This window comes from Caretta caretta, chromosome 3, assembly GCF_965140235.1.
Source record: "Caretta caretta isolate rCarCar2 chromosome 3, rCarCar1.hap1, whole genome shotgun sequence".
NCBI classification, from domain to species: Eukaryota; Metazoa; Chordata; order Testudines; family Cheloniidae; genus Caretta; species Caretta caretta.
In genome coordinates this window covers 41,607,988-41,635,152 of record NC_134208.1, presented here as the reverse complement: position 1 = coordinate 41,635,152, position 27,165 = coordinate 41,607,988, and the positions used below count along the sequence as shown (strand labels likewise).

The 27,165-nt window shown below is 41.2% G+C and overlaps 1 protein-coding gene across 5 annotated transcripts in view; it reads right to left on the bottom strand.

The window, feature by feature from the left end:
* Positions 1–27,165, bottom strand: part of MYOM2 (myomesin 2) — a 140,751-nt gene that overhangs the window by 32,922 nt on the left and 80,664 nt on the right. For 3 of the 5 annotated variants that reach the window (XM_075126455.1, XM_075126454.1, XM_075126453.1), the window contains exons 29-38: positions 26,800–26,867; positions 20,397–20,510; positions 18,847–18,934; positions 18,013–18,051; positions 17,184–17,289; positions 14,256–14,419; positions 13,892–13,928; positions 13,769–13,791; positions 12,954–13,009; positions 2,070–2,285 (exon numbers count right to left, since the gene is read on the bottom strand). In XM_075126455.1, the coding sequence (XP_074982556.1) occupies positions 2,070–2,285; positions 12,954–13,009; positions 13,769–13,791; positions 13,892–13,928; positions 14,256–14,419; positions 17,184–17,289; positions 18,013–18,051; positions 18,847–18,934; positions 20,397–20,510; positions 26,800–26,867 (911 nt within the window). Of the gene's footprint in view, positions 1–547; positions 2,286–12,953; positions 13,010–13,768; positions 13,792–13,891; positions 13,929–14,255; positions 14,420–17,183; positions 17,290–18,012; positions 18,052–18,846; positions 18,935–20,396; positions 20,511–26,799; positions 26,868–27,165 lie in introns of those variants that run through there. The other 2 variants (XM_075126452.1, XM_048845338.2) reach the window with 1 other exon arrangement.

Genomic DNA, 27,165 nt, shown 5'->3' with positions numbered 1-27,165 from the left:
CTACCCAATGAAGTTTTTGAATAGCATAGTTCCACTGCACCATGCCCTCCCCTCTCCTTCCTCCCCGATACTTACCCTACTCCGGGGAGGGGAGGCCACAGGTGCAGGGCCTGGATCCAGCGTACTTGTATAAGCAGGAAGTTACCCTCCAAGAGGGGAATTCTCTGCTGGGCATTTATGAACAGATTAGAGCCTGCGTGGACAATGGGGCTGTAATTGTATAGATAATCTGGCCCTAAAACCCCAGTCCTGCCAACATTCAAGTGCACTTGAGTAGTCCCACTAAAATTGATGCAATGGGACTACTCACATGCTTCAAGGTAAGCACATGCTTAAGTATCTGCAGAATCAGGGTCTAATATTAAGCTCCTGCTCCACAGACATCAGAGTCTTGCCATTGGTTTTAGCAAAAGCAGGATCTGACCCATAATAACCCTAGAAAGCTGCACAATTGTATACATGTCTTGTTTTTCCAATTTAAATTTGCATCTTGACCCATACCATAAAGAGCAAATGTAATGTTGTAAGTGCCACACAGTGACGGTGATTAACCATAGTTTGTTTTCTTTATTGAAAATCAATTGTCTGCATGCTACCAGCTGTGAAACTATGCAATAAGCCATAATTAAACAATGAAAGAGAATAAACCAAATTAGTTAGGTGTGATTTGGTGCAGTGAGAAGCACAAGGTGACTTTTTAAGTTTTATCAGCACAAAGCAAGAAAAACAAAATACAACCATGTAACTTATGCTTTAACAAGTCCACTGTGATCATCTGTAGAGCACTACCAAAGATCAGCTTGCAGTACAGAATAACAATGCTACTAAATACAGACTACAGTGGCCATCTCAGTTTCCCTTACTCATATGAGGAGCACCTTCAAAGTCAAAGAGACTCCACAAGTGAGTAATGAGTAAGTGCAGCTCTGAATGCATATTTAACTACAGCATGCTACTTTTGTTGCTGGGGAACTGATTCTCAGTGAAGAAAATTTATATCACTGTAACTTTATAGAAACTGCCATTGATAATTAAACCAATGGCAGATATTGGGCCTGTTGCTATTTGTAAGTCGTGCCATATTGTATTTTTTCATAAAGATATAATTGCACAAATGTACAATACTGTTGCACAACTGCATGCCTTTAAAACAGGTGTGAGGAAACTTTTTGGCCCAAGGGCCACATCTGGGTATGGAAATTGTGTGGTGGCTCATGAAATTGGGATTGGGGTGCAGGAGGGGGTGAGGGCTCTATCTGGGGTGCGGTCTCTGAGGTTAGGCCATAAATGAGGAGTTCAGGGTGCAGGAGGGGACTCCAGGCTGGGGCAGGGGGTTGGGGTGCAGGAGAGGGATCAGGGCTGGGGCAGGAGGTTGGGGCATGGGAGGAAGTCAAGGGTGCAACCTCCGGGCAGCGCTTACCTCAAGCAGCTCTTGGAAGCAGCGGCATGTCCCCCCTCCAGCTCCTATGTGGAGGTGTGGCCAGGCAGCTCCGCATGCTGCCCCTTCTGCAGGCACCGCCCCTGTAATTCCCATTTGCCGCAGGTCCCGGCCAATGGGAGCTGCAGGGGTGGCGCTTGGGGTCGGGGCAGTGCGCAGAGCCCCCTGGATACCTCTAAACGTAGGAGCCGGAGGGTGGACATGCTGCTGCTTCCAGGAGCCTCGGCACACACATGCGGAACAGTCTCCGACCCTGCTTCCCAGCTGGAGCGTGGGAGCAGGGCAAGCCCCAAATCCCGCTCCGCAGTGGGAGCTCAACGGTCAGATTAAACAGGCTGGAGGATGTGGCCCCTGGGTTGTAGTCTGCCCACCTCTGCTTTAAAAGCTCATCTCCTTGGACACTGGCAGTTACCTATTTGCAGCAACACTTCAACTACAGCTCATCTATATGGTTTTGTATGTCAAACACAGTTTTCAAATTTTATTTCCTACTGGATTTCTCAGCTGTAGAGGTTGTTTTTGCTTTTTCTGGAGGTTCTGTGGCTTGTGCTGGTGGTGGTATTATCCGTGGTTTAGCAAACTGGGAAAGTTTAATGTCAGGCATCTCTTCACCATGTTTGTACACACTTACAGTGACATCCACTGTTTCCCCACCATACTTGTTCTTGACATTGATGCTATATTTGCCTGAGTCCTCTGAGGACACTCCCTTGATTGTAAAGCTGGCAACATTTCCATGCTCCAGTGCAACTAAATAATGTTCATTAAGTTCAAATTTCTTGTCATTCCAAAGCCACACCACTTCAGGATCAGGATTTCCAAATACAGAACAGGTCAGATTCAAAGTCTAAGGAAAAGAAAAGTCATTTTAGGCATCAGTGAAACAGAAGGTTTATTTGAGCATGCTGGTTGTCACCACACTTATTATACATTAGGAACAAGAGAAAAAGACAAAGGAAAGTGTAGGTCTTCTACTCAGCAGAGCCAACAATGGGCAAAGTCAAGAAGGCTGAGGAGTTTAATGCCTATTTTGCATCAGTCTTCAGTAAAAAGGTAAATTGTGACCAGATATTTAACACAATTAATATTAGCAACAAAGGGGAAGGACTGCAAGCCAAAATATTTAGGTACATTAGACCAGTGGTCAGCAACCTTCGGCACGCAGCCCATCAGGGTAATCCACTGGCAGGTCGTAAGACATTTTGTTTACATTGATTGTCTGCAGGCCTGGCTCCCCACAGCTCCCAGTGGCCATGGTTCGCTGTTCCCGGCCAATTGCAGCTGCGGGAAGCAACAGCCAGCCCGTCACTGCGGCCCATGCTGCTTCCCGCAGCTCCCACTGGTCGGGAATGGTGAACCACGGCCACTGGGAGCTGCGGGGGGCCATGCCTGCAGACAGTCAACATAAACAAAATGTCTCATGGCCCACCAGCAGATTACCCTGATGGGCTGCGTGCGAAAGGTTGCCAACCCCTGCATTAGACATATTCAAGTCAGCAGAGCCGGATGAAATCCACCCTACTGTGCTTAAGGAACTAGCTGAAGCAGTCTTAGAACCTTTAGTGATTATCTTTGAGAACTCAGAGGATGGCTGAGGTCCCAGAGCACTAGAAAAGGACAAATATAGTACCTATCTTTAAAAGGGGATCAGGGGAAAGATGATCTGGGGAATTATAGACCAGACAGCCTAACTTCAATATCTGGAAAGATACTGGAACAAATTATTAAGCAATCAATTTGTAAGCACCTAAAGGATAATAGGGCTACATAATAAATAACCAGAGTAGATTTGTCATGAACAAATCATACCAAACCAACCTAATTTCCTTATTTGACAGAATATTGGCCAACTGGATGGGGAGAAGCTGTAAATGTGATATATCTTGATTTTAGTAAGGCTTTTCACACAGTCTCACATGACATTCTCATAAGCCAACTGGGAAAAGGTGGTCTAAATGAAATCACTGTAAGGTGGGTGCATAACTGGTTGAAAGATTGTACTCAGAGAGTAGTTATCAGTGATTCACTGTCAGACTGGGAGGACATATCTAGTAGGGTCCTGCAGGGGTCTGTCCTAGGTCTGGTTCAATATTTTCATTAGTGACTCCAGTAATGGAGAGGAGAGTATACAATTTGCAGATAAATAACACCAAGCTGGGAGAGGTCTAAAGCACTTGGAAGGATAAAATTAGAATTCAGAATGACCTTGACAAATTAGAGAATTAGTCTGAATTCAACAAGAACACAGTACTATACACTTAGGAAGGAAAAATCAAGTGCCTAACTACAATATGGCAAATATCTAGCTAGGCAGTAATACTGCAGAAAAGGATTTGTGGTTTATAGTGGATCAGAAATGGAATATAGAATCATAGAATCATGGGTTGGGAGGGACAGCAAGGATCATCTAGTCTAACCGCCTGCCAAGGTGCAGGATTTGTTGTCTCTAAACTACCCGAGACAGATGGCTCTTCGGCCACCTTTTGAAAACCTCCAGGGAAGGAGCTTCCACAACCTCCCTAGGCAGTCTGTTCCATTGGTTCAACAAGGTGATGAAGTTGCTAAAAAGGCTAAAGTAATTCTGGATTGTATTAACTGGAGTATTGTACGTGAGACGAGGGAAGTGATTGTCCCACTACTCATCACTGGTGAGGCTCACTTGCAGTACTATGTCCAGTTCTGGGCACCACACTTTAAGAAAGATATGGACAATCTGGAGAGAGTATGGAGGAGAGCAACAAAAATAATAGAAGATTTAGAAAACCTGACTTCTCAGGAAAGGTTAAAAAAATTGGGCACATTTAGTCTTGAGAAAAGAAGATTGAGGATAACAGTTTTCAAATATATTAAGGGTTGTTATCAAGAGAATGGTAATCAATTATTCTCCATGTCCACTGAAAGTAGGATAAAAAGTAATCAGCTTAATCTGCAGCAAGGGAGATTTAGGTTAGATATTAGGAAAAGCTTTCTAAATATAAGTACAGTGTTAAATGCTGGAATAGGCTTCCAGGGGAGGTTGTGGAATCCCATTCACTGAAAGTTTTTTAAGAGCAGGTTACATAAACACCCGTCAGGGATGGCCTAGGTATCCTTGGTCCTACCTCAGTGCAGGGGACTGGGCTAGTTGTCTTTTCAAAGTACCTTACAGCCCCACATTTCTATGAACCTATGGTCTTCTGGGAAGAGGGAGAGAAGGAATCCACAATATATATAAAGATCACACTTGTTTAAGGGTTCCTTTTGAGGTGTAACTTTAGCTTCACTCATCAAGCTGAGGCTAATATACATATATTTAGACTTGTGAAGACTGAAAATACAGATACATAAAGTATATTTTTAACTTTCCTTGTTTTTGACACAAGCTTTCCACCATCTTACCAGTGACTGTGATTCAATAATAGCCCCAGGGTAACATTGTCTGACGATGGTAAGTTGGACTGTCACTGCAGTCTTGCCTGCAGCAGACTCCTGGCAAGCCATTAGTCTAACATGATGTTCAGACAATGATACATTTAAAAACATCCTTGAAGTTTCTACTTACGCACCATTGGAAGAGCTGAGCAAACTACTTCAGCTGCGAGCCTCCCAAGAATATTACTGGAGATGTTTAAATTCACAGTGAAAGCAATTAATATTATAGACTCTCCAGTCATCTAGGCTCTGTTTAATGGTTAAATAATAACACTTTAAGGAGAATATGTCTTTATACACAGTATAGTTTACAAGTATAAGACAGAGAAATTTATGTCAGATATATTTATATAATATATATGCCTGTCTATGCACTATATATGTGGTGATGATATCAGTACAATAAATGGAAGACCTACATGAGACAGTGTATAGTCGTGTGGTTCATTTCAAATATAATGCACCTTTGACTGCCTCCCTTTCATTCTGCCCACAAATCGCACTCTAATGGAGTTATTTCTAACATTTCAGGCCACTGAACTGCTTCAGACATCCACCATTTTACTAAAAAACCCCAGCCTCTTCCACAGATATACTCCCTGCTCCTCCACCCTGACTTCAGCCTCCCAATTACAAACACTCAGGACCCAGAAAGGTAATTGTCTGTGTGTGTGTGTGCGCGCATGTACACAATTAATTGTTTTCTTGAACTCCATTTAAATTATTCAAGACCATAGGATCTATTAAAACAATTCAGAATGTAGGGAGTGGCTTATTAAATGTGCTCAGAACTGCTGCACATTTAAAAAACAAGCAGTTATGGGTACCACATGCTTCCCATGTCAGAGGACTCCCCAACTGTGGGCCCAATCCTGTAAACATTAATACTTCTGAGTAACTTCAATATCGATAGAACTATTCTTATGGATAAAGTTACCCATATGAGTAAGATCAGGCCTTATACTTTATTAAAATAAAAGAGCAGTTTTTAAAAGTGACTATTTGCTTAAGCAATAATTAAGTAAACTGCAGCATTTGAGAGAGAACATAATGTCTAAATGTCACCACTTTGCCCTCAACACCCATCAATATTGAAGATTTTTTTAATATGTCAATATTGAGAATGAATCAGAGTGCTGATACCTAGGGTGCATGTATATATCCCAAATTGTCACTCTGGCGTATTTGGGGCTGCTCTGGTTTACTGAACTACAGTGGTCACCTTAAAAACCATGCATATGATAACAGTGTTCAAATACACTAAGGGCTGTTAAAAGGAGGAGGATGATCCATGTCCATTGAAGGCAGGACAAGAAGTAATCATCTTAATCTGCAGCAAGGGAGATTAAGGTTAGATATTAGAATAAATTTTCTAACTATAAGAATAGTTAAGTACTGGAATAGGTTACTAAGGGAGGTTGCAGTATACTATTTTGTCACTAACTTTATGAAGAATACTGCAGCACACCTTTACTGAGTGCTGGAGACAGTCTACATTCTTTTTACAATAAAGTTGTTGTGGTTGCTAGCATCCATTTTGTCTTTGTCTCTTTGTCATTAACCTGACATGGTGTTAGAAGAAAAACAAAAGAAACTGCAGAATTTCATCAAAATGCCAAAGTTTCACTCCCCAGAGAGCTTCACTTCGACGGGCCATCAGAGTGGCCTGTTTGGAAAGAGTAGTTTCCATGTTTTTGCATCACAAGTAATCTCAGGGAGGTGCACATTACTTAGTCTATGCCATGGACAGGAAAGCTGATTATATCTTTAAGTCCTTTGCCTTTGGAGAGGAAAGCCACAAGAACAATTACGCTGTGGTCCTGGCTATGTTTGATGAGCAATTTATACCTCAGCATAATGTGGTTTATAACTAAGCGTTTTTCTACCAGCAGGTCCAAAATCCTGGGGAATCTGTGGAACCTTTTATAAGAGACTTGCCTGACAGGGCAGAAAACTGTGATTTTGAAGACAAAAAGAAAGAGCATATTAGAGACAGAATACCGATTGGCATTTTCGACAGGGACTGCAGATAAACTGCAAATGAAGAGAGATTTAACCCTTCACACAGAAATAGAAATGGCAAGACAATCAGAGATCATCAAAAATCAAAACAGAGACGAGTGACTGCCAGAAAGAAACCTAGAAGTGACTTACAAACAGGGTCACAACAGGACATATAGCACAGCTGCAAAAAGCAACTGCAGTAATCCTCAAAGGCAATGTGGGGTAAGCCCCAGGTAAGACATAACACTTTTCAGATTAAATGCACAAGATGTGGGAAAGATCACAGTCCAAGATTGCTCAGATAAAGGAGCCAAATGCCATAAATGCACAAAAATTGGACATTTTGCAGCTCTCTGCCTAACAAAGGCAGTATAGGAAGTGACCACCAAGAATCAAGAGCCATTTTTTCTGGGTTTAAGCACGTGTAATGACACATAGCCAGCATGGAGGGTGAAACTGGATATTTGTGGAAAGACTGTTAATTGGAAGCTTCCAGCCCAGTGTGAGGTGCGTGACCATACCTGCTACAAAAAGCTACCTGGGCATATAAGCAAATTCAAATAAGTTTTTAGTTATATTCAAACAGGATGGCTCAAGTATCTCAAGAACACTATAGCCATGGCACAAGACTATTTTGTTGTATGAGGACAATTAAGTGAGTCCAACGGACTAATGATTAAAGGTGATCACATTGCCATCTTTGAGAGGAGAAATTCTAAATCACATCCATGAAGGACATCAAAGACTAAGTAAATGCTGTGAATGAGCCAATCAGTCAGTGTAGTGGCCTGAAATCAGCAAGGATATGAAGAATGAAGTATGTTCATGCAAACATTGCAGTACTAACAGACCAACACAACGCAAAGCACCTCTAATAATACCTCTACCAGACAGACACCGGGAGAGGCTAGCAGAAGATTTATACGAATTCGGAGGACACCGTTACCAAATTATAGTGGATTACTTTTTTAGATATTGAAACAATATATCTGAAAGATGCAACATGTAACAGTGTTACCAAGAAATTAAAGAGCACATTCATCCACTGTGCTGTTCCAGAACAACTACTGATGGGCAATGGGGACCACAATTCACCACAGCTAAAATTTAAGTCATTCTACACAAAATATGATTTTGAACACATCACTAGCAGCTCACATTACCCAAAAGCAAATGGAGAGTTCAGACAGCCAAGAAAATATTGAACCAGGAAGATCCATTCCTTGCTCTTCTGATCAACACTGTTAATCATTACTAATGGGAAGGCAAGTCAGGATTACTGTTCCAACCCTGGAAAAGAATTCAGCCCCAAAGTGGCCAGACCTAAGAAGAGTAGCCAAATTGGATCAAAAGGCAAAAAGATCTTATGAACACTTCTATAGCCTATATCACTCAGATAATTGCCTGATCTGGAACCTGGTAATAATGTTTGTGTCAAAACTGGATGGAGGTAAAGGATGGACAACTCCTGCTGTAGTAAAGAAAACAGACTGCTATTGAGACAGATGGTGGAGAGTTCAACAGGAACCATCAACATCTTCAGTTTTTTCCAGAGAATGAACAATCAACTGAACAAACTCTACAAACTGCAGATGAAGAACCAAGAGAAGATTCACCTACTCCAAACCTGCTTGAGAGAGCCCTTGCTGTAGCTCACGAAAGTCTATGCTCAAATACATTTGTTCGTCTCTAAGGTGCCACAAGTACTCCTTTTAGTTTTGCAGATACAGACTAACACGGCTGCTACTCTGAAACTTGCAAATAAAAAGACAGCTTATTCACTAAGTTATCTGTTCTGTCCACAGAGTTGAAAAAACAGTGTGATTTAGGGATAATGAACAGATGGACATGTGTTGAGATGTAAAGTTAGTTTGAAAAAAACAATTGTATAGTTTTAAAAATTGTTAAAATGCAGAAAAGAAAGTTTCAATTGCATTACGTTTAGTCACTAGGTGGTGGTATGTGAAGAATAGTGCAGCACATCTTTATCGAGAGCTAGAGACAGTACACATTCTTTTTACAATAAAGCTGTTGTTGCTAGCATCCATCATGCCTCTGTTTCCATGTGACTAACCTGACACCTGTCGTTGGAGGTTTTTAAAAACAGGCTGTACAAACACCTGTCAGGGATGGGCTAAGTTTACTTGGTCCTGCCTCAGCACAGAGGGTTATACTAAATGACCTCTCAAGGCCCCTTCCAGCCCTACATTTCTATGATTCCCTACTGTCCCGTTAGAAGTGTCAGTTATCCTATATGCACATATGTATGTGTATATATCCTCATACTAAGAAAATGTTCCATCCTTTTGTTGTAACTGCTTTTTATAACTTGATTGCACTTTCAGCTCTGGCCCCTCTTCTCTCAGTGGCGGAAGGTGTGACCTTGCACGTACGGTGCATGCAAGGTCACGCTGTGTGGAGGATGCTATTTTGAGCCCTGCCGCCTCTTTCTTTACAAATTATGCGCTGGCGCTTGAGACTGATCTAGAGCCACCAGTTTCATGATGGAGAGTCTGAACCCCCACACTCCCCTGCTTCTGTGAGGACTAGCTGCCAGATGAGCCTGGCAGGCCTCTCCAGCATCCAGAGCTGGAGGATGGACAAGGCTGGAGACCATGAGATCCACTCCATTCAAAGGAGAGAACTATTGACTTCCCACCGTGGACAACAGCCCTTCTCATCAGGTTTCTATAGCACTAAGTAGGTAAGGCCTGTTGGAAAACTTGGGGGCAGTTCTGTTTTTCATACACACACACACAAAATCATATAAGAGGTTACTCACCCTGTATGGTAACTACAGTTCGAGATGTGTGTCCTTATGAATGCTCCATTTCAGGTGCATATGTGCCTCTCAAGCCCTTGATGGGAGATTTTTCTGCTAGCAGTACCCATTTGGCCCATGCATGCAGCTTGTGCCTCCTCATGCCTGACACTGAGTCTATATAGGGATGCACAGGTGAACCACCCTCAGTTCCTTCTCCACTTGAACATCTCCACAGAGAACTGTCCAAAACAGAGGGGAAGGAAGGGTGAGTGGTGGAGTACCCTTAGGGGGACACATCTCGATGAAATGCAGTTACTGAATGAGGTAAGTAACCTCTTCTTCTTTGAGTCGTGTCCTTGTGGGTGTTCAACTTTAAGCGACTTCTAAGCAGTTTCCCCAGAGGGAGAAGGGATCTCCAGAACTGAGTCCAGAACTGAGGACAGAACTGCAGTACCTAGTGCTGAATAGGATTTGATGGCATGGATAAAATCATAGTGCTTTGCAAATGTACGTACTGAAGCCCACACAGCGGCCTACATATCTCAGACACAGGTACATTCTTAAGCAATACTGTGGATGTTGCATGTGACTTGATAGAATGTGCTATCACCTTTTCAGGAGGATGAACCCCTGCGGTCTTATAACAAGTGACAATACATCCAGATATCCATCTCAATAGTCTCTGAGCAGAAATCATGGATCCTTTGGATCTATCTATGAAGGAGATGAACAGCCTGGATGACCCTCAAAATTGCTTGGTCCTATCCAAGAAGAAGGCCAGTGCCCTTCTAATATCCAGGGTACGAAAACAAGACTCCTGAAGAGAGAGCTTCAGGAGAAACACTGGTATATGAATAGATGGGTTAAGGTGGAACTCCAAGAGAAACTTAGGGAAGAATTTAGGATGTGGGTGTAAAGAAACCATCCAACGAAGTGGGCATTCACCCACAAAAGCTTATGCTCCAATATGTCTGTTAGTCTATAAGGTGCAACAGGACTCTTTGCCGCTTTTACTTATCCTTAAAGACTACCTTAAAGGGGGGAATCTGCCATCAAGGCACCAATCTTCCCAACTCTACGCAATGGCATGATGGCTACTAGAAAGGTCGTCTTCATAGATAAAGGGAGTAAAGAACAGGTTGCCAAAGCTCCAAATGGATGTTTATAAGGGTAACTGAGTACTTGGTTGAGGTCCCAAGTCAGAGTGGGGTCTCTAAGCTGGAGGTAGAGATTTCCTAAACCCTTAATAAATCTAGATAATACAGGATGAGCAAATATGGAAAACTCCTCTGTAGTCAGATGAAAGGCTGATATTGCAGCCAAATGGACCTTAACTGAGCTAATTGATAACCCTGATATCGTCAGATCCAGGAGATAATCCAGGATGACTGAAAGAGGCACAGATCCAGGTGGGAAGTAGCAATGACAGCACCAATGGGAGATTCTCTTTCATTTCTGCAGATAAGCAGTACGGGTTGACTTCTTCCTACCATTCAGTAACACCTGTTGCACTTCGTCAGAGCAGGAGGATTCTAGCCCCTTGAATTATTAAGGGACCATGCCTGCAGGCAGAGAACCCCTAGCCTGGGGTGAAACATGAGTCCCACATCCTGTGAGATGAGACACGGAGTGATCGGTATCTTGAGCTGTGGATGGATGCATAGATGAGATAGGTAAGGGTTCCAAGCTTGTCTCGGCTGGGTTGGTACTATAAGGATTACCCTGGTCTTGTCCCATCTAATTTTGTTCACTACACTGAGAGCTTGTCTTCACTACCACACTAAGTCAGCGCCACTGCCATTGATGCAGCAGCGTCGGCATAAGTGGCGATGTGCACTGCACAATGTTGGCAGCAGAACTTCTCCTGCTGACGTCGCTCTTTGAGCGTAGTTTAATTACATCAACGGGAGAGTTCTCCCATCGTCATAGAATGACTACACAACAGATCTTACAGCAACGCAGCTGCATCAGTACAGCTGTGCCGCTGTAAGTTCTCTAGTGTAGACATAGAAATAGTTGTAGTTAGTAAGGTTAACAACTAACTACACTAATTAATATTACCATAAGAAGAATATTAAATAGCTGAGACATGCTCAAGGTGGGCATGTTAGAGCTCAGGCCGAGCAATAGAGAAGGAACTAAGGGTGGCTTGTCCACGCATCCCTATACGGCCTTTGTCTGCCACAAGGAGGCACAGGGCATGTGCCTGGTCCAAATGGGCACTGCTAGCAGAAAAATCTCTGATCCAGGGCTTGAGAGGCGCATGCGCACCAAAAGTGGAGCTCCCACAGGGACACTACTCAAAGAAGAAGAAGAAAAATATCTGTTGGTCATTGATTTCCTCAACAGTGGATGCCAATTAATAGCAACCCCAATATTAACAACATTCAGTTAATAGCAACATTTTGCCAGGAACTGATCCCATCCCATTGACTTTAATGTTAATGGGATAGAGATGTTGGCAACAGGCGTGCTGCTTATTAACAACTATGCCAGGGCAGGGCACAGCCCAGAGAGTGCAAGGAGAGGTTCCATGCAGCACCAGTGCCTTCAGTCCCTGTGGAAAGCCTTAGCAGCCCTTCTCTTTACTACTGGCTGGCCTGCTGCTGCCCCTCCCAGCCCACAGCACCAAGACACCAAGAGAACTGCGGCCTCATGTGGCTTCATTGTACCTCTCCCTGTGCTCTCAAAGCTATACCCTGCCCTGGCCTCAAGGGCCCAGGCTATACACATTCCAGTGCTTCCTTTCCTGGCTGCAGTCCCGCAAAACTGCCTGTCACTGATTGGCAACCTTCAGTTAATAGCAATTTCCTGTGGGGAACTGAGAGGTTATTAACAAGTGTCATCCACTGCAATAATAAATTGTAATGTCCTAGTGGTTGTAAGGGTTATCAGTTGTCTGCTATTTTATGAACCCAGCCACAAGCGCACAGGACCCTGGGCCCACTTGACCATAAGTAGGGGTCACCAAGCCCCTGAAATGGACGAATAAGGGACTTTGCCACCCTTGCAGATCTGGTGTGCTGCAGGGGGGTGCTACACATAGAACAGTAAACATCCAAGTAAATAATAAAAGAAATAATTGAAATTAAATAATGGGTGGAGATTAATAAAAGCTGACAGGGGCATTTACCACAAAACTCCCACTGAAATTAGTGGGAACTTTGTCATTAAATCCCTGGTCGGCTTTGAAAATCTTAATCATAATAATTAATACATTCTCCATCCAAAAGGCTACACTGCATGGTTCTCTACTTCTCTGCACCGCTGCCTCCTCCCCACTAACACAGAAATCCTAACATACGAACATGACACAATGACAAAAGTCATCCTTACCTTGCCTTCCATTATAGTCACCACATCGGGCAAACCACCTATCACTTTACCACGATCTAGGAATTAAAAGATAATAATCATACTACAACAAATCATCACAAAGTCTGAAAGAATTTATTACTCACTAAATATGTTCATCTTTATAAATCCTGATGTAGTATTAGCAATAAGTTGGTGACTTCAGAACAAAAGGAAATTCTTGGGCAGTTTCAAGCATTTAGAAGCAGTATCTTAAAAATAGGAATTTTTATTAAATGAAATATGAAAATAAATAATACAATCCCTACAGTATTCCTGATATTATTTATTTTGATATCAAATATTTTATGCTTCCCTCAAATTTTTAATGTACAATGTGCCACAGATTTTTGTACCAAACATACAATTGCCTTGAAGAAGTTGTTAGAGAGGTTTTGGAACAATATAAGCTTTTGGACCACAACAAAGCAAGAGCGATTTAGGCTTTTAGCATCCAGGTGGTAGCTATCATTATGTTTCAGAGTCAACATTGCAGTGTGATGAAGAAAGTTCACAACTCTTAAATTTATTGTTTCAGGCTCTCTAAGACAGCATAGCAGTGATTCACCCACCCAGTTCTCATTTGGCAGGTTTTCTTTGCATCTAAAGAAAATTAGACGCACAATTTTTGAAAAATGACAGCAAATTCTGTGGCTGAATTCTGCAGCAATGTGCTGATTCTGCTGTCATGGAACTATGGAAAACATGGGAACTTGGAATTAGGTTTGCCTTTAAATAAAAAAAAAATCACAAGATTAGAAGTAGATTGTCTCTTAAAATATGTAAAATATACTTACTCTTCTCAGCAAAAGCCACTGCCCTATAGTTGGAAATGGTGGGAAAGAACAGAAATAAATTAATATTTTACTGTATAATTAAGGCACTAACTACAGGATCTAAATAAAAAATGTATGGCTTACTTGAGTCGCTGGAATTCTGCATATGCATCATCAAAAGCTGTAATGAAATATTTCAGTGCATTATATAAAATGTAATGTAGTTCTTATCTACAAGTAAACATAAATGTTGTCACTCATTCCTATGTTAATGTTCTTTTAAAACCTCTCATAAAATTACAACATATCAAATGAAAACTGAACATATGGGGTCAAAATCAGCCTCGGTGGAAATGGTCTCAACTCTAAGGTATCCAGAAAAGTTGGGTCCACTTACAGCATAGCTGAATTTGGCTGATAGCTTTCCATTTTTATAGTGATTCTTCCACTTAATCCAGTTCATGAAAATGCATCATGTCTTATAACTACAATATATTCAGTATTCTACCTTGTCCAGATAGATCAAGCATGCGCTTATGGGATTCTTTGCCATCAAAAATTTCAAAGGTGTATTTCCCTTTGTCCTTTTCAGTGGGCTCAAATATCTGCAGCCAGGCAACCTCTTCACTACCTCCAATCCTCATCTTTTCACTAGAAGAAACCTTAGACTCCCTTGAAAAATGAACAAAAATAGGTTTGAAAATCCTTTGATGTACATTCTGCATAAAATATTTGGCTATTAAATTTATAAAGGATAACATAATGCACTTAAAATTACAAATAAACTACAATTACTGAGAACAATTTCACAGTGGATTCTTTTTTTTCTTCCCAATATGGATATGAAACATTTCTGAACCATTAAAGTTAAAATATCAATTCTGGGGAGCAATGGGAGCTGCGGAGTCGGCACTCGGGGTAGGGGCAGCTCGCAGAGCCCCTACATCCCCCACCCCCACAATCTTGCCTTAGCCCCTCTGCGCTGCTGGACATTTAATGGCCTAAAATCTCTGAAATTGGCTTCAGTATCCTCCAGGAGATAGAGCCCGACTCTGGGAAACTCCTGGTGAAACTGGGAGGTTTCACAATCCTAATCCAGGCCATTTTGATTTTCCCATGGATCTATGAGAAGAAATATCTGTTGGGTTCCATCTATCTTCTTCTCCTTTTATGACCAGATGGCTCCCACCTACAGGTATCCATAACTCATACATCCTGTGGTGTCTTTGTGCCTTTGGCCCCTCAGGTTGAGACATCTTTTTTCCTCACTTATTTGTAAAGTTCCATGGCTTTTGGTGATCCGTGTTTGTGGATCAAGAAGCAAAGGTGAAGTGCAAATTTCTAAAGTAAAGTCTGGATAGGGTGCTTAGGGAATCCAGCCTATGCTTTGGTACACGACTATCAGAGATGGGATGGGACTCTGGGGGATCAAGATAATACTCTGTCATTGAGTCAGATTTCTATTTATTTCTATTTATTTGTTTCTAGAGGTGCCTGGAGCTCAGATGAGTGTATGTTCAGAGAGGTTTTTGGATGTGCAGAGTCTTGTGTATCATCGAGAGCAATCACTGGTGGCCTTGAGCCTGTGCGAGTCTATTTTTTCTTTGCTATAGTTAAGGTTGCAATATGACTTTCATCTTAACCTCCTCAGAAAAAATCCTCTTTTGGGGGGCTGAATCTCTCCATGCTATCATCCCAAAGCTGAAGGGCTTGGGGGAAAGTACAAAGACTTTTTTTTCAGCTGTTAGTTGTCAGTGCATTTTTTTAAAAGTAGATATTTTCCACTCAAAAATAACAAAGAAAAGTACAAAAATTTTGTGGCTTGCAAAAACATTCAGTTATACTCTCCTATTGCAACCAGATAGTTATACTGCCAATGAACAGGGAAAGGCAGAGAAATATACACTAGGAAACTACACTACATATCAGAGGCCATGTTGTGCCATTCCTTTTAAGAAAACTTCCCAATTACAATAAATCAATAAGGAGGTCTTAAAAAATATTGATGTAATTATATTGCTCCAGACTATTTCCTAAACTTTCTCTTGTCTCCCATTAGCCAAACTTAATTTAACATAGTCTATCCTTCCTTCCTTCTCCTCAATCATATTTGCCCTGGATTAATTTTTAAATTGATAAAGTCAGGATTATCCTCTCTTTGACTGAATAAATAATTTGTCCAAACAGGATTGATTTGGCCTCATACCTACAAAGAGCTACCTTGATGAGAAAAGGAATTTTTTCAGCACTCTTACCATTTCGGAAGAGAACTAGCTTTAGCTCACTAGACCAGATAGATATCTGCCAAGAAACTATGTTATGCTCCCCACTGAGCAATGAGCGGATGATTGCATGCTGGCTTTAGGATTTGTATGCAGTGTGGTGGATGATTCAGTGCTGACTGGGAATTTGCATGCTATGCTATGTGCTGGGCTGATGAAAAACAAAGATTGTTTACCCTCCTTCTAAGAATGGGTAGCTGGAATTTAATTTAAAATAGAAAGTCAGTATTTTTTCAGTCTTTGATTTAACTCTAAATAATTCTGGTTTATAATAATTCTGTTCATAGCAGGATTGCAATTTCCTTTCTGGCTTAGCTATAGCTACTTTTTTATTTTAAAAGACAAAATTGTGTGTAAAGCATATTATGCAATTGGGCACATTTCTAATGTGTGTGTATATATATATATAAGTCTGTTGATGCCTCCACTTTGCCAGTGTTCTGTTTTCTGGACTTCTACCCATATGCACTGGATAAGGGTTTGGCGTAAACTGCCTTAAATCTTAAGTACCTGTAGCATGAGCCAAGGTGAATAGGCAAATAGTTTTTCTGCTTTTTAAGTCATATGAACAACACATTTGTTCAAAGGGTGAAACTTATTTGTTACTAAGCTCACCTTATGAATAGTCTTTATAGATGCTCTCCTTGTGCTCCTTGAACCCAATTCAGTACTGTTACTCCCATTGTGTGGCTGTGTTTCTTAATAAAAATCAATGGCTTTACATGAGCATAAAACTGGGGTAATGTGTTGCTGACTAAGGCCCTTTCTGTCCAATTCAAACTACTTAATTTCCTACACACTCTTTGGTGAATATCAAGGAATTACTGCGTTTAAAAATGCTGTCCTGCAAACCCTCCTTTTCTGTGGATAAAACAATTGACCGGAACTTTGGAGACCTTCTGTTCCTGGCTCTGCAACAGACATCCTTTGTGACCTTGGGCAAGCCACTTGATATCTCTGTACCTTCGTTCCCCCTCTGTAAAATGGGAATGATAACACTTCCTTCTCTTACAGGAGCATTGGGATGATCAATGGTATGGGAGGTGCTATCTGAATGTCATAAAAAGGATAATAAATAAAAATAAACCCTGCAGACTTAGCATCTATTTAAATCTCCCACTGAATTCAGGGTCTGGCCAGCCACTCTCACTTACTTCTGATACCAATTAGCTTTCATTTCATCTGCATAGTACTTCAGGAAACATTGAAGTCTTATTCCTTCTGGAGTGCAGTGGACCTTCAGTGGAGAAGCAGATTTACCTGCATAAAATAAAACATATTCCGATTAAAGAACACAGTGTATTGTAGTGCAAAAAGACAAATCGGGCTTTCATAATACTTGCCCTCTCGACACATGGGTTCACCTACAAAAACTACAATTATAATTAGGAAATAGTTATTATCTTGGGGTCAAGGTCCTCAACTGGTGTAGACTGGCATAGTTTGTTGATTTCAATGGAGCTATGCTAATTTACACCTGCTCAGGGTCTGGTCCAGTATCATTCTTCTGTTGCCGTTTATTAAGTTTATTACCAATATGATTATTTTAAAAGTAATAAACTATTTGTATAAAGATCATTAAATAATATTGATCTGATACTGATTTCACACCTATTTTACACAGATGCAGCTCTGTTGGAACCTTGGAGTAACTCCAGAGTTGCATCAGTGTTAGTAGGATCAGAATCAGACCCTCTCTATATTGTATAAATGGTCATTTGTTTACCTGAGGCTAATGTGAAGAAAACTATAAACTATAGTCCTAAGACATTTATAGTAATTAAACAATACAAGCCAGGTGGAATAATACTTTGTTCCCCTTTAATAATGTCAATTAGCAAAATCATATCCCTATTTAGAAACTTAATAATGTGCCCATAATAGGATATGCATTGTGACTCCCAGAGATTTCCTGCTTGCCCCAGGCTCTCATAATTTTAATATCAAAATATTACATGAAAGTCAGAGACAGCATTTACTTACCAATGACTCTGCTCATTGCCAGGATTATATCATCAAACACTGAGGAGAAGAAAAAAGGAAACATACCAACAAACTGTAAATTTTTTTCAGAATATAGCCTTGCTATGTTTAAAGTGATATGGAAAATCACCATATTAGGGGGAAAAAAGAAATTGTAGTAGTTATGTAGAAACATTTATGTTGGCAATAAATCATTCTATATTACTCACATATTTTAACTAAATCTGACACCATTTTACTGAGCAATGTGTGGGAATACACATTAAACTGGAACAGTCCACCACTATCTCAATCATTTTTCATGACATATAAACCCTTCTTTTGCTGCCTGTGATCTAAGCTGGTATTTTGGACCAGATTTTTGGACCAAAACTTTTTCACTAGGAGGGTGGTGAAACACTGGAATGTGTTACCTAGGAAGGTGGTGGAATCTCCTTCTTTGGAAGTTTTTAAGGTCAGGCTTGACAAAGCCCTGGCTGGGATGATTTGGTTGGGGATTGGTCCTGCTTTGAGCAGGGGGTTGGACTAGATGACCTCCTGAGGTCCCTTCCAACCCTGATAGTCTATGATTCTGCCTCCTTTATTAATGCATATTTCCCTCCAAGAATAGTTGAGGAAATCTACTTGAGGAAGAATGCTTGGCTCAGTCCAAGATTGAAGGAATTTGGTCCAGAGCCTATATGGTTTCTGAGTCCTCTAAAAAACAGCAAAAGCTTTGAAATTAGACAGAGCACAAGAGTTTCCTGTGTTATCCATTTGCAAGGGAAGATGCCTTACCATCTTTTGAAGAATTGTTAGTCATGCATTACTTCACTATAAAAAATTGAGCTTTACCTTTTCCTGATATATCAAGAGTAGTCACATCCTGACCTCTGTCATCTGACACTGTTGCCTTATATTCACCTTGATTCTTTTTAGACAACTAGAAATAAAACATGGCACATTTACTGTATAACTGAAATTAGAGCTGGAGATATAAGCAAGTACTAGACTATTTTCTATATCAAGGATCTTATTTTGAATTGTTTCAACAATGACTACCAATGAGAAGAAACTCTAGATTAGGCCTGGTAATTAAGCTCTTTTTATTGTATTCACATGTGCTAAATCACTAATCCTATACTATAAACAAAGTTAGCTCAATTATCTATCAAAAGGTTGCTTCTCTCTGATGTTCCATATAAACAAATACATATGGCCTGATTCTGATCAGTGTAAACCAAGAGTAGTTTAGTGAGATCCAAAAGTCAATCAAGTCTAAAAAAGATACTAATAATGGGTAACTTCAATTATTGATGTATAAACTAGTCAAACGGGACGCATCATTGGGACGAAGTTTAGAGACACAACTTCTCTTCAGACAAAATTATTGCTTTTAGGAACATTTCGTTCTAGAGCACATAAGAGGCCTCAATATTCCTGATTTAGTCCCATTAGCACCCCACATTTGGTTCAAGAAGTAACTGTTGTTGAATAACTGTATAACTGTAGTTGAATAATAGCTAAGCAATAGTGACCACAGTATAAATAAATTCAATATCCCCAGAGAAGTTACACTATGATTTAGAAAGGGGGATTTTTTTTTAAATGAGGAAGTTGGTCAAAGTCAAAAGTGGGGAAATCTAAATATTTGGACTTAGCATGGAGGTTACATAATAGAATCATAAGTCCTAAACAAAAACAGAAGCAGGAAAACAGGAGGAAAATCAAAGTGTATCTAAATGTCAAGGCACAAGAAGTTATTCAAGCCAAACAGATATCCTTCAGGAAGTATTAACCCAGCACAATTGAAGCCAAGAGAAAGCACATAAACTATTGCATATAAATTGTAAGTTGGAAATTAGAAAAGCTAATGGGGACTTTGAAGGGCAAATAACCAAAGATAAAATAAAGTGACAGGGAACGCTTTACAATCAAAGCAGGAAATGTGCAAGGGATCACTGGGTCTTCTGGACTACTAGGGAGCAGTGGGGGCAATTAAGGAGGATGAGGCCATTACAGAGAAGCGAACATAATCTTTTTACATGAGTCTTCACTGTAATGGATGCTGGGGAGATTCCTACCTCAGACCTATTCATTTCAGGCAGTAAAAATGAGACACTGTCAGAGATGAGAGGTTTGACCAAATTGATAAATTAAGGAGCAACAAGTCATCAGGACCACATCATATTCATACACGAGTCCTGAAGGAACTGGTTGAGCAGATAATAAAAATGGGCAATCTCTTATTAGCGCTAGCTCTTATGCCAGCAAACTAGAGAGTAGCAAATGTACCTTCATTCAAAATGGTCCATAGAAATACTATAGTGACACTTGTCTTAGGACTCAACCTGGTAAAATGCTATGCAGAAATTGTCACTGCTAATTGGTAGATTATATCATACCCGTGGAATAGCTAGCTGGCACACTCCTTTCTGTAAATCAGGCAACTCTTTAACCTCAAGCCCAGAACCATCCTTGTACCATTTGAAAAATGTCTCCTTCTTAGTGTTTGCCACCTGCACAACAGAAAAAGCATATATTATTATATGTTGACAGGAGACATCTCCATTTAACTGTATTTGCAATACAAGAGGATACATTTTGCTATTATCTATTGTGTAGATCAGATAAGCAGAGTATGGAACCATTACAATCAAATTGCATTGGGCCAAATCTTTGTCCTAACACATCTGTAGCATACAGATTCTATGGCCTGAGTTCCACGGCCTGTCCTGACTCTGGTTACAGAGCACTACAGAATCCCAATGGGCATTCCAGAGCTGCACCCATTCCACATCAGCACTAATTTCTACTCTCTGCCTAAGAGGCAGAGTCCGGTACAATTCTTTTGGGCCTATGTACATTATGTGGCAGAGTCCAATCCCCACCAAGGCCCACTTACATTGCTTTGGCAGGGGTCTTAAAGGCAGCAGGGGCAGTGCCAAAATAATTCCCCCAGGCTGGGTTGACACAGGGGCAACATGTGCAGCCATACATCAACCTGCTAGGGTCATGCTGGGGGAGTAGCCAGGGATGAGAAGGGGCAGTTATGGGTGGAAGGGGAAGTGGCTGGATCATTTTGTGCTCTGGTTGTTCTGGCTACAAAATTATCCATTGGCAGCTGGGAGGAAGGCTCAGGAGGTTGGAGTGACCTTGAAGCAGCAGTGGCCTTTCAGCAGTAACAATGGAGAAAGAGACTACAGCTGCGGTTTCAGCGTTGCTTTATGTTTGAAATATAGCTGTGTATCAGGTGACACTTAGAATACTGCTGGATGGGCGAGTTTAATGTGTGATTTCAAAGAAGCAGTTAAAAGGAGAGTGACTAGAAGCAGAAGTTCAGCACTCTTTAGAGGTGCTGCCAATGTAATTTTGATGTTGTTTTATGTCATTTAGCAGGTCTCTCACTAAAAGATTTGTCACTCAGAGTTTTGCAAGCTGCACTGTTTCATGTTGGTTGCATTCACATACTAAATAAAGACACACCAGTGTCATAAAATTAAAGGTAGGTCTAATAAAAGGATGCTGGGTTTCAGCAGATGCACTCTTACCTAACACGGTTAAGCATTCAACCTGGGCACATTTTGGAGAGCTAAACTAAGACAGCAAGGAACCCTGAGTTCAGAGCTTAGAAGATAAAATGAAAGAGAAACTGATAATTCAAATCTATGGTTATAAAATAATCTGGTAATAATATGGTAATAAAAAAAATCTATGGTTATAAAAGCAAGCTTGTGACTTCTCTTTATTGTGTATTTGTACATCTCTTTCCTGTGCCCCTGAACAAACAGGACCTACAATTGCATGCCTAGTTCTTAAAGTTGGTTTTGATTTTTTGTACTAATTGCACAAGTTGTGGGCAATGATTACTGCAATGAATTTCTTGCAAAGTCAGTGGGGCAATGCCAGCTTACCCCAGCTAAGCATTTGGCCCACTGTTTGGAAGTCTTCTTGGCGGCCTGCAAGAGTGGTTTTTTCGCTACATAGTGTCTAATTCATGATCTCAGTGAGTGAATGGGATACAAACGATGTGTGAAATGTAGTAAATTTTTCTTGCATTTTCTTTATTCTTTTGTTAATCACTGGAAGATGTGAGTGTTGGTTGTTGCTGAGCTACTAATGAGAGAAAGTTATTTACCTTATAGTAACTGGAGGTTCTTTGAGATATGTGGTCCCTATCTGTATTCCACTCTGGGTATGCATGCGCTCCATACACCCAGAGCCAGAGAATCATTGGTCTGAATATGCACTCTTGCACACCTTGTGCCTCTGATCAAGGAGATAAAGGACAGGGCAGACTGACTACCTCTTCAGTTCCTTCTCTACCATGAACCAAAATACAACCCAAAGCAGAAGGGAAGGAGGGCAGGAGTGAAATATATATGGAAACCACACATCTCAAAGAACTTACCACACATCTCGAAGAACTTTTAATTGCTATAAAGTAAATACTTTCTCTTCTTCTTTGAGTGCTGGTCCCAATGTGTATTCCACTATGGGTGAATGACAAGCAGCACTCAAGTAGAAGGAGGGTGTGAGGATGAAGGTGGCACAGCCAAATGAAGGACCACTATTCCAAAAGATGCATCAGCGGAGTCCTGTACCCTGGCACAATGTCTCACAAACGTGTGGATAAAACTCCATGTAACTGCTTTGCAGCTATCAAGTAGAGGCACTTTTTGAATTGATGCCACTGATGTGCACTCTTGTAGAATGAGCCCTTATCCCAAGAGAAGGGGGGAAATCAGTCAGCTGACAGCAGAGCAAAATACAGCCCAAGATCCAGTTTGAGAGAATATAGTCTAACCCGAAACTCTTTCTGCTGTGGTGACAGATAGTCTAGGAGACTTTCTGATTGTTTATGTTCTCTGCAGGTAAAAGGCCACGGCTGACTGAACATCAAGAGAACGGAGCCTCCTTTCTTCTGAATATGCATGACATTCTGGAATTTACTGGTGCAGGTGAAATGCAAACTACTTTGGGGGTGAATTTAATGAAACTTTGTCCCTATGGAATATAGTAAATCTGCCATCAGGACTCCAAGCTCACCAATCCTCCTGGCTGAGGTGATCGCTACCAGGAATACAACTTGAATGGAAAGGAGAGACATGGAGCCAGAACCTAATGGTTCAAAGGGAGGCTTAGCAAGGACCTGGCTTTTTTTATTGGCAGAAGGCTTTGATTAGGCCTTTCCGGAATCTGCAATTCAGTGGCTGTGCAAAAATCAAGATACCCTGTGAAGGTGGATGGTATGCATTGATTGCTACCAAGTGGACTCATAAGGAGTTGATAGACAAACCTTAAGGAAAGTATATAGACAAAAATAAGAGGCATATAGGCAGCTTCTGGGTGTATATTTGATGCACCCAGATAGAAAAATGTCTCCAGTTGGCTAGGTAACATTTTCTAGTGGAATCCTTTCTACTATTAGAAAAGATGTTCAGTACAGTTTCACAGCATGATCATTCTGAGGATAATGCCCATCCAAAAACCAAGCCCTGAAATGAAGCAGACGGTGGTTGGGATGCTTGAATTTGCTGTTTCACTGCATCAGGAGACAGGAAAATATCAGAAATATGATCGGTGCCCAAGATAACATGCATGGGAGGCTCAGAAACCAAAATTGTCTGGGCCAGTTGGGGGCAAGGAGAATGACTCATGTTCTGTCCTGCTGAATTATTTGTAAGACCCAACATAGGAGTGGTAGTGGAAGGAAGGTATCGTTCAAGTGATCTGACCATGAAAGAAGTAGAGCATCACCTCTGGAGCAGTATATGCCACACTTCCTGTTCATTTTGGGAGGCAAACAGGTTTCTCGTGGGGGTCCCCCACTAAGTAAAAATATTATTCATCACAGAGTCGTGTAGCTCCAACTTGTGATCAACAGCAAAATGTTTGCTGAGAGAGTACACTAGGTTCCCTGAGAGGCAGACTGCCAATAGGGTGATCCGATTGTGTGATGTCTGACATTATGAGGGCCTGGTGACCTTAAATGAATGGGTGAAAGGCTTCTCAAGCCCTTTGAACTGCTTGCAATTCCAGAATATTGATGTACATCTTGGACTTTTGGGATGTCCAGGTGCTCTGTGCTGTACAGTGTTCGTGTGGGCTCCCCAACCCAACAGGGAGGCATCTGTAATGGTCATCCTATGTGGTGAGGAGGCAAGGAATGAAACGCCCACACATACCCAGTGGGGATTTTTCTACCATAGCAGGGATATTAGTTTGGTGGGAACAGTAACTATGGTGCTCCTGGACTGCAGATTTGGTAAGTACACTGTTTGAGGCCAGGCTTGCAGGCAACCAACGTGGAACTTGGCAAAAAGCATGACCTAAGTGCATGAAGCCATATGATCCAGGAGAGAAAGAGAGACAACTCTTGACAAGTACTAAAGAGTTTCTTATGACCTGGTCTATGAGATTGTTCATTGCTTGAAACCTGTCCATAGGCAGGTAAGCCCTTGCTGTGATTGTATTTAAGGACATCCCAATAAAGTCTAAAGTCTGTGTTAGGGTGAGGATGGACTTTTTGGAGTTTGCATTGACCCCTAAAGAGAAGAGAAGTTGCAGCATTGGCAACGTCAACTCACAGGCTCTTTGCATGTCCTGGCAACAAGAAGCCAGACGTTGAGACAGGAGAAAAACATGAAACCATGGCATCTGATATAGACTGCTACCTCAGAGAACACCTTGGTAAAGACCCTGGGGGAGGCAAAAGGGAGTACTATGTAATGAAAGTGGTTGGTGCACACCATGAATCTGAGAAACCTCCCAAGAGCGGGGTGGATGTCCATGTGAATGTAGGCGCCATTCATATCAAGAGCTGAAAACCACGTCTTTCTCCAGAGATGGAATTATAGATGCCAATATGACCATCTGAAACTTTAGTCTGAGAATACAACTGTTGAGATGGCAAGGATCAAGAACGGGTCTCCAACTGCTCTTCTTTTGGGTACTAGGAAGTACATTGAGTGAAAACCCCACATTTGGTACTTGAAAGGAACCCACTTTATTGCTCCTTGCTGTAAGAGGGATTCTACTTCTTGTTTAAGAATCTTCTCAGGAGAGTAGCCCCCAAAAGGGGGTGGGAAAGGAGATATTGGAGGTAGTACAGATGTAAACTCTATTGTATAGCCAGAATGCATGACATTCAGAACCTATTTATCCATTGTTATTTCACTATAGGTGTTGAAAAATAGTGCTAGACAAACCCAAACAAGTGCATGGGGATCAGCGGGTGTTGAACTTAGTGGTTTGCAGCTCTTGATCTCCCATCAAAAAATAACACTTAGCTGAGGGTTGGGGTTGGGATTGGGATGAAGAATCTGCTGTGGAAGATGTGGGGCTTTTGAACCCTGTGTCTCTTTTGGGGTGGCTCATAAGGTCTCTGGTGGTAGAATTGAGTCATTGGTCTAGGCTTGTATGATTGCTTATGAATTTTTCTGTTGGGGGCAGGAGTATATATATCCAGGTAGTGAAAGGTGTCTCTGGAATTCTTCAGGGTGTGCAAAGACACATCTCTCTTCTGGCTAAACAGATGAGTCTCATCAAGGGGCAGGTCTTCAGTTGGTGTTCTGAACCTCTCTGGAACCACTGAAGCATGAAACCTTGATTCCCTGCACTACATTATAAAGGCAGAAGCCATCACCCTTGGAGATGTATCAGCTCTATCTACCACTGATGGAAAAGTAGCCCTGGCAACCATCTTGCCTTCTTCTATGAGAGCCTAGAAATTAACTCCGTCCTTCTGGTATTACCCTATTGTAAGGGTTTAAAGTGAGTGTAGTGTACTCGATGGCACCTGCTTCGCTCAGTATATATAGAGGACATAGCTCAGAGCATGACTTGGGTGGGAGAAGGTGTGAGTGGATCATGGCACACTTCAGCTATCTCTGGCTAGAGGAATGGTCCTTAGGGTGCTGTGCTAGCCAATATATGTTAGAGACAGGCATGTGGCTGCTCTAATTTGTACCAGAGGGCAGTTCAGCTCCAGGACTGGGAGAAGCAGAATGGCGGTTTAGAGCCACTTTTGCCTCCCCACACAGTTATGCTGGGCAGGAGCTGAAGCTAAAGTCCTATGTGTGTTCACAGATAATTTGTGAACAGAAAAAAAGCTACTAAATGTGTAAGATAAATTACTCATAATGAATTATTCAATCAACTCTAATTAGAAACCCAAAACCTATTAAAAATGAGTAGTTAAAACTAATACAAAAGTGTCTGCGCTGCTCAAAAAGCAGTGAACATCCTGAGTTTGATGCTTCCCAAATTAAATCCTTTTAATTATTCATTACTCTCATTATGAGTTCTTATAAAAAGTAAAGCAACTAGAATAGTCAAGCCTCCTAGAACAGCATGTAAGGACAATTAATGACAGTAAGAGCTTTCTCAGAACTCCGTATACATTACTTTGAAATTAAGATGTTACTTTTTCAAAACCATTGACTGAAAATATGAGAAGTCCTGTTTTGTCATCTAAATTCATACAAGAAATATTTGTTTGCTTAGCTCACTATCAAAAACAAATAATATTTAAAAATGCATCATCTACATAGATTCATAGATATTAAGGTCAGAAGGGACCATTATGATCATCTAGTCCGACCTCCTGCACGACGCAGGCCACAGAATCTCACCCACCGACTCCTGTAACAAACCTCTAACCTATATCTGAGCTACAGAAGTCCTCAAAGCATGGTTTAAAGACTTCAAGGAGCAGAGAATCCTCCAGCAAGTTACTGTTATCTCACATATTATTGTGAGATTTATAAAACTGCCTGGAAAATGTTTCCAAATATGTTTTCTCACCTTACAGACAAGTAAAACCTCACAATCTTCTGTAACTTCCCAGTATAAATACTCCAGAAAATGAGGACCTGGGAAACAAAATGAATTTAAAACATATGCTATGGAACCTACAAGGGAACACTTCTCACTTCAGTGTGAGCAGGGGAAAGTAGATGTTGATCCAATAGAAAGTAGATCCAGGAGCCTTGGTCCCAGTCGTTCATGAACTACATATTTCCTAAAGGAGAAACCTTTCAATGGGTGTTTGTCTTATTGATGTGGGATACAGAAGGAAAAAAAAAAAAGTGGGACCCATCTTAGTTTGCAGCTGAGGAGATGTACCATTCCCAAATGCACTACAGCTTACTGAGTGAGACAAATAAAGTC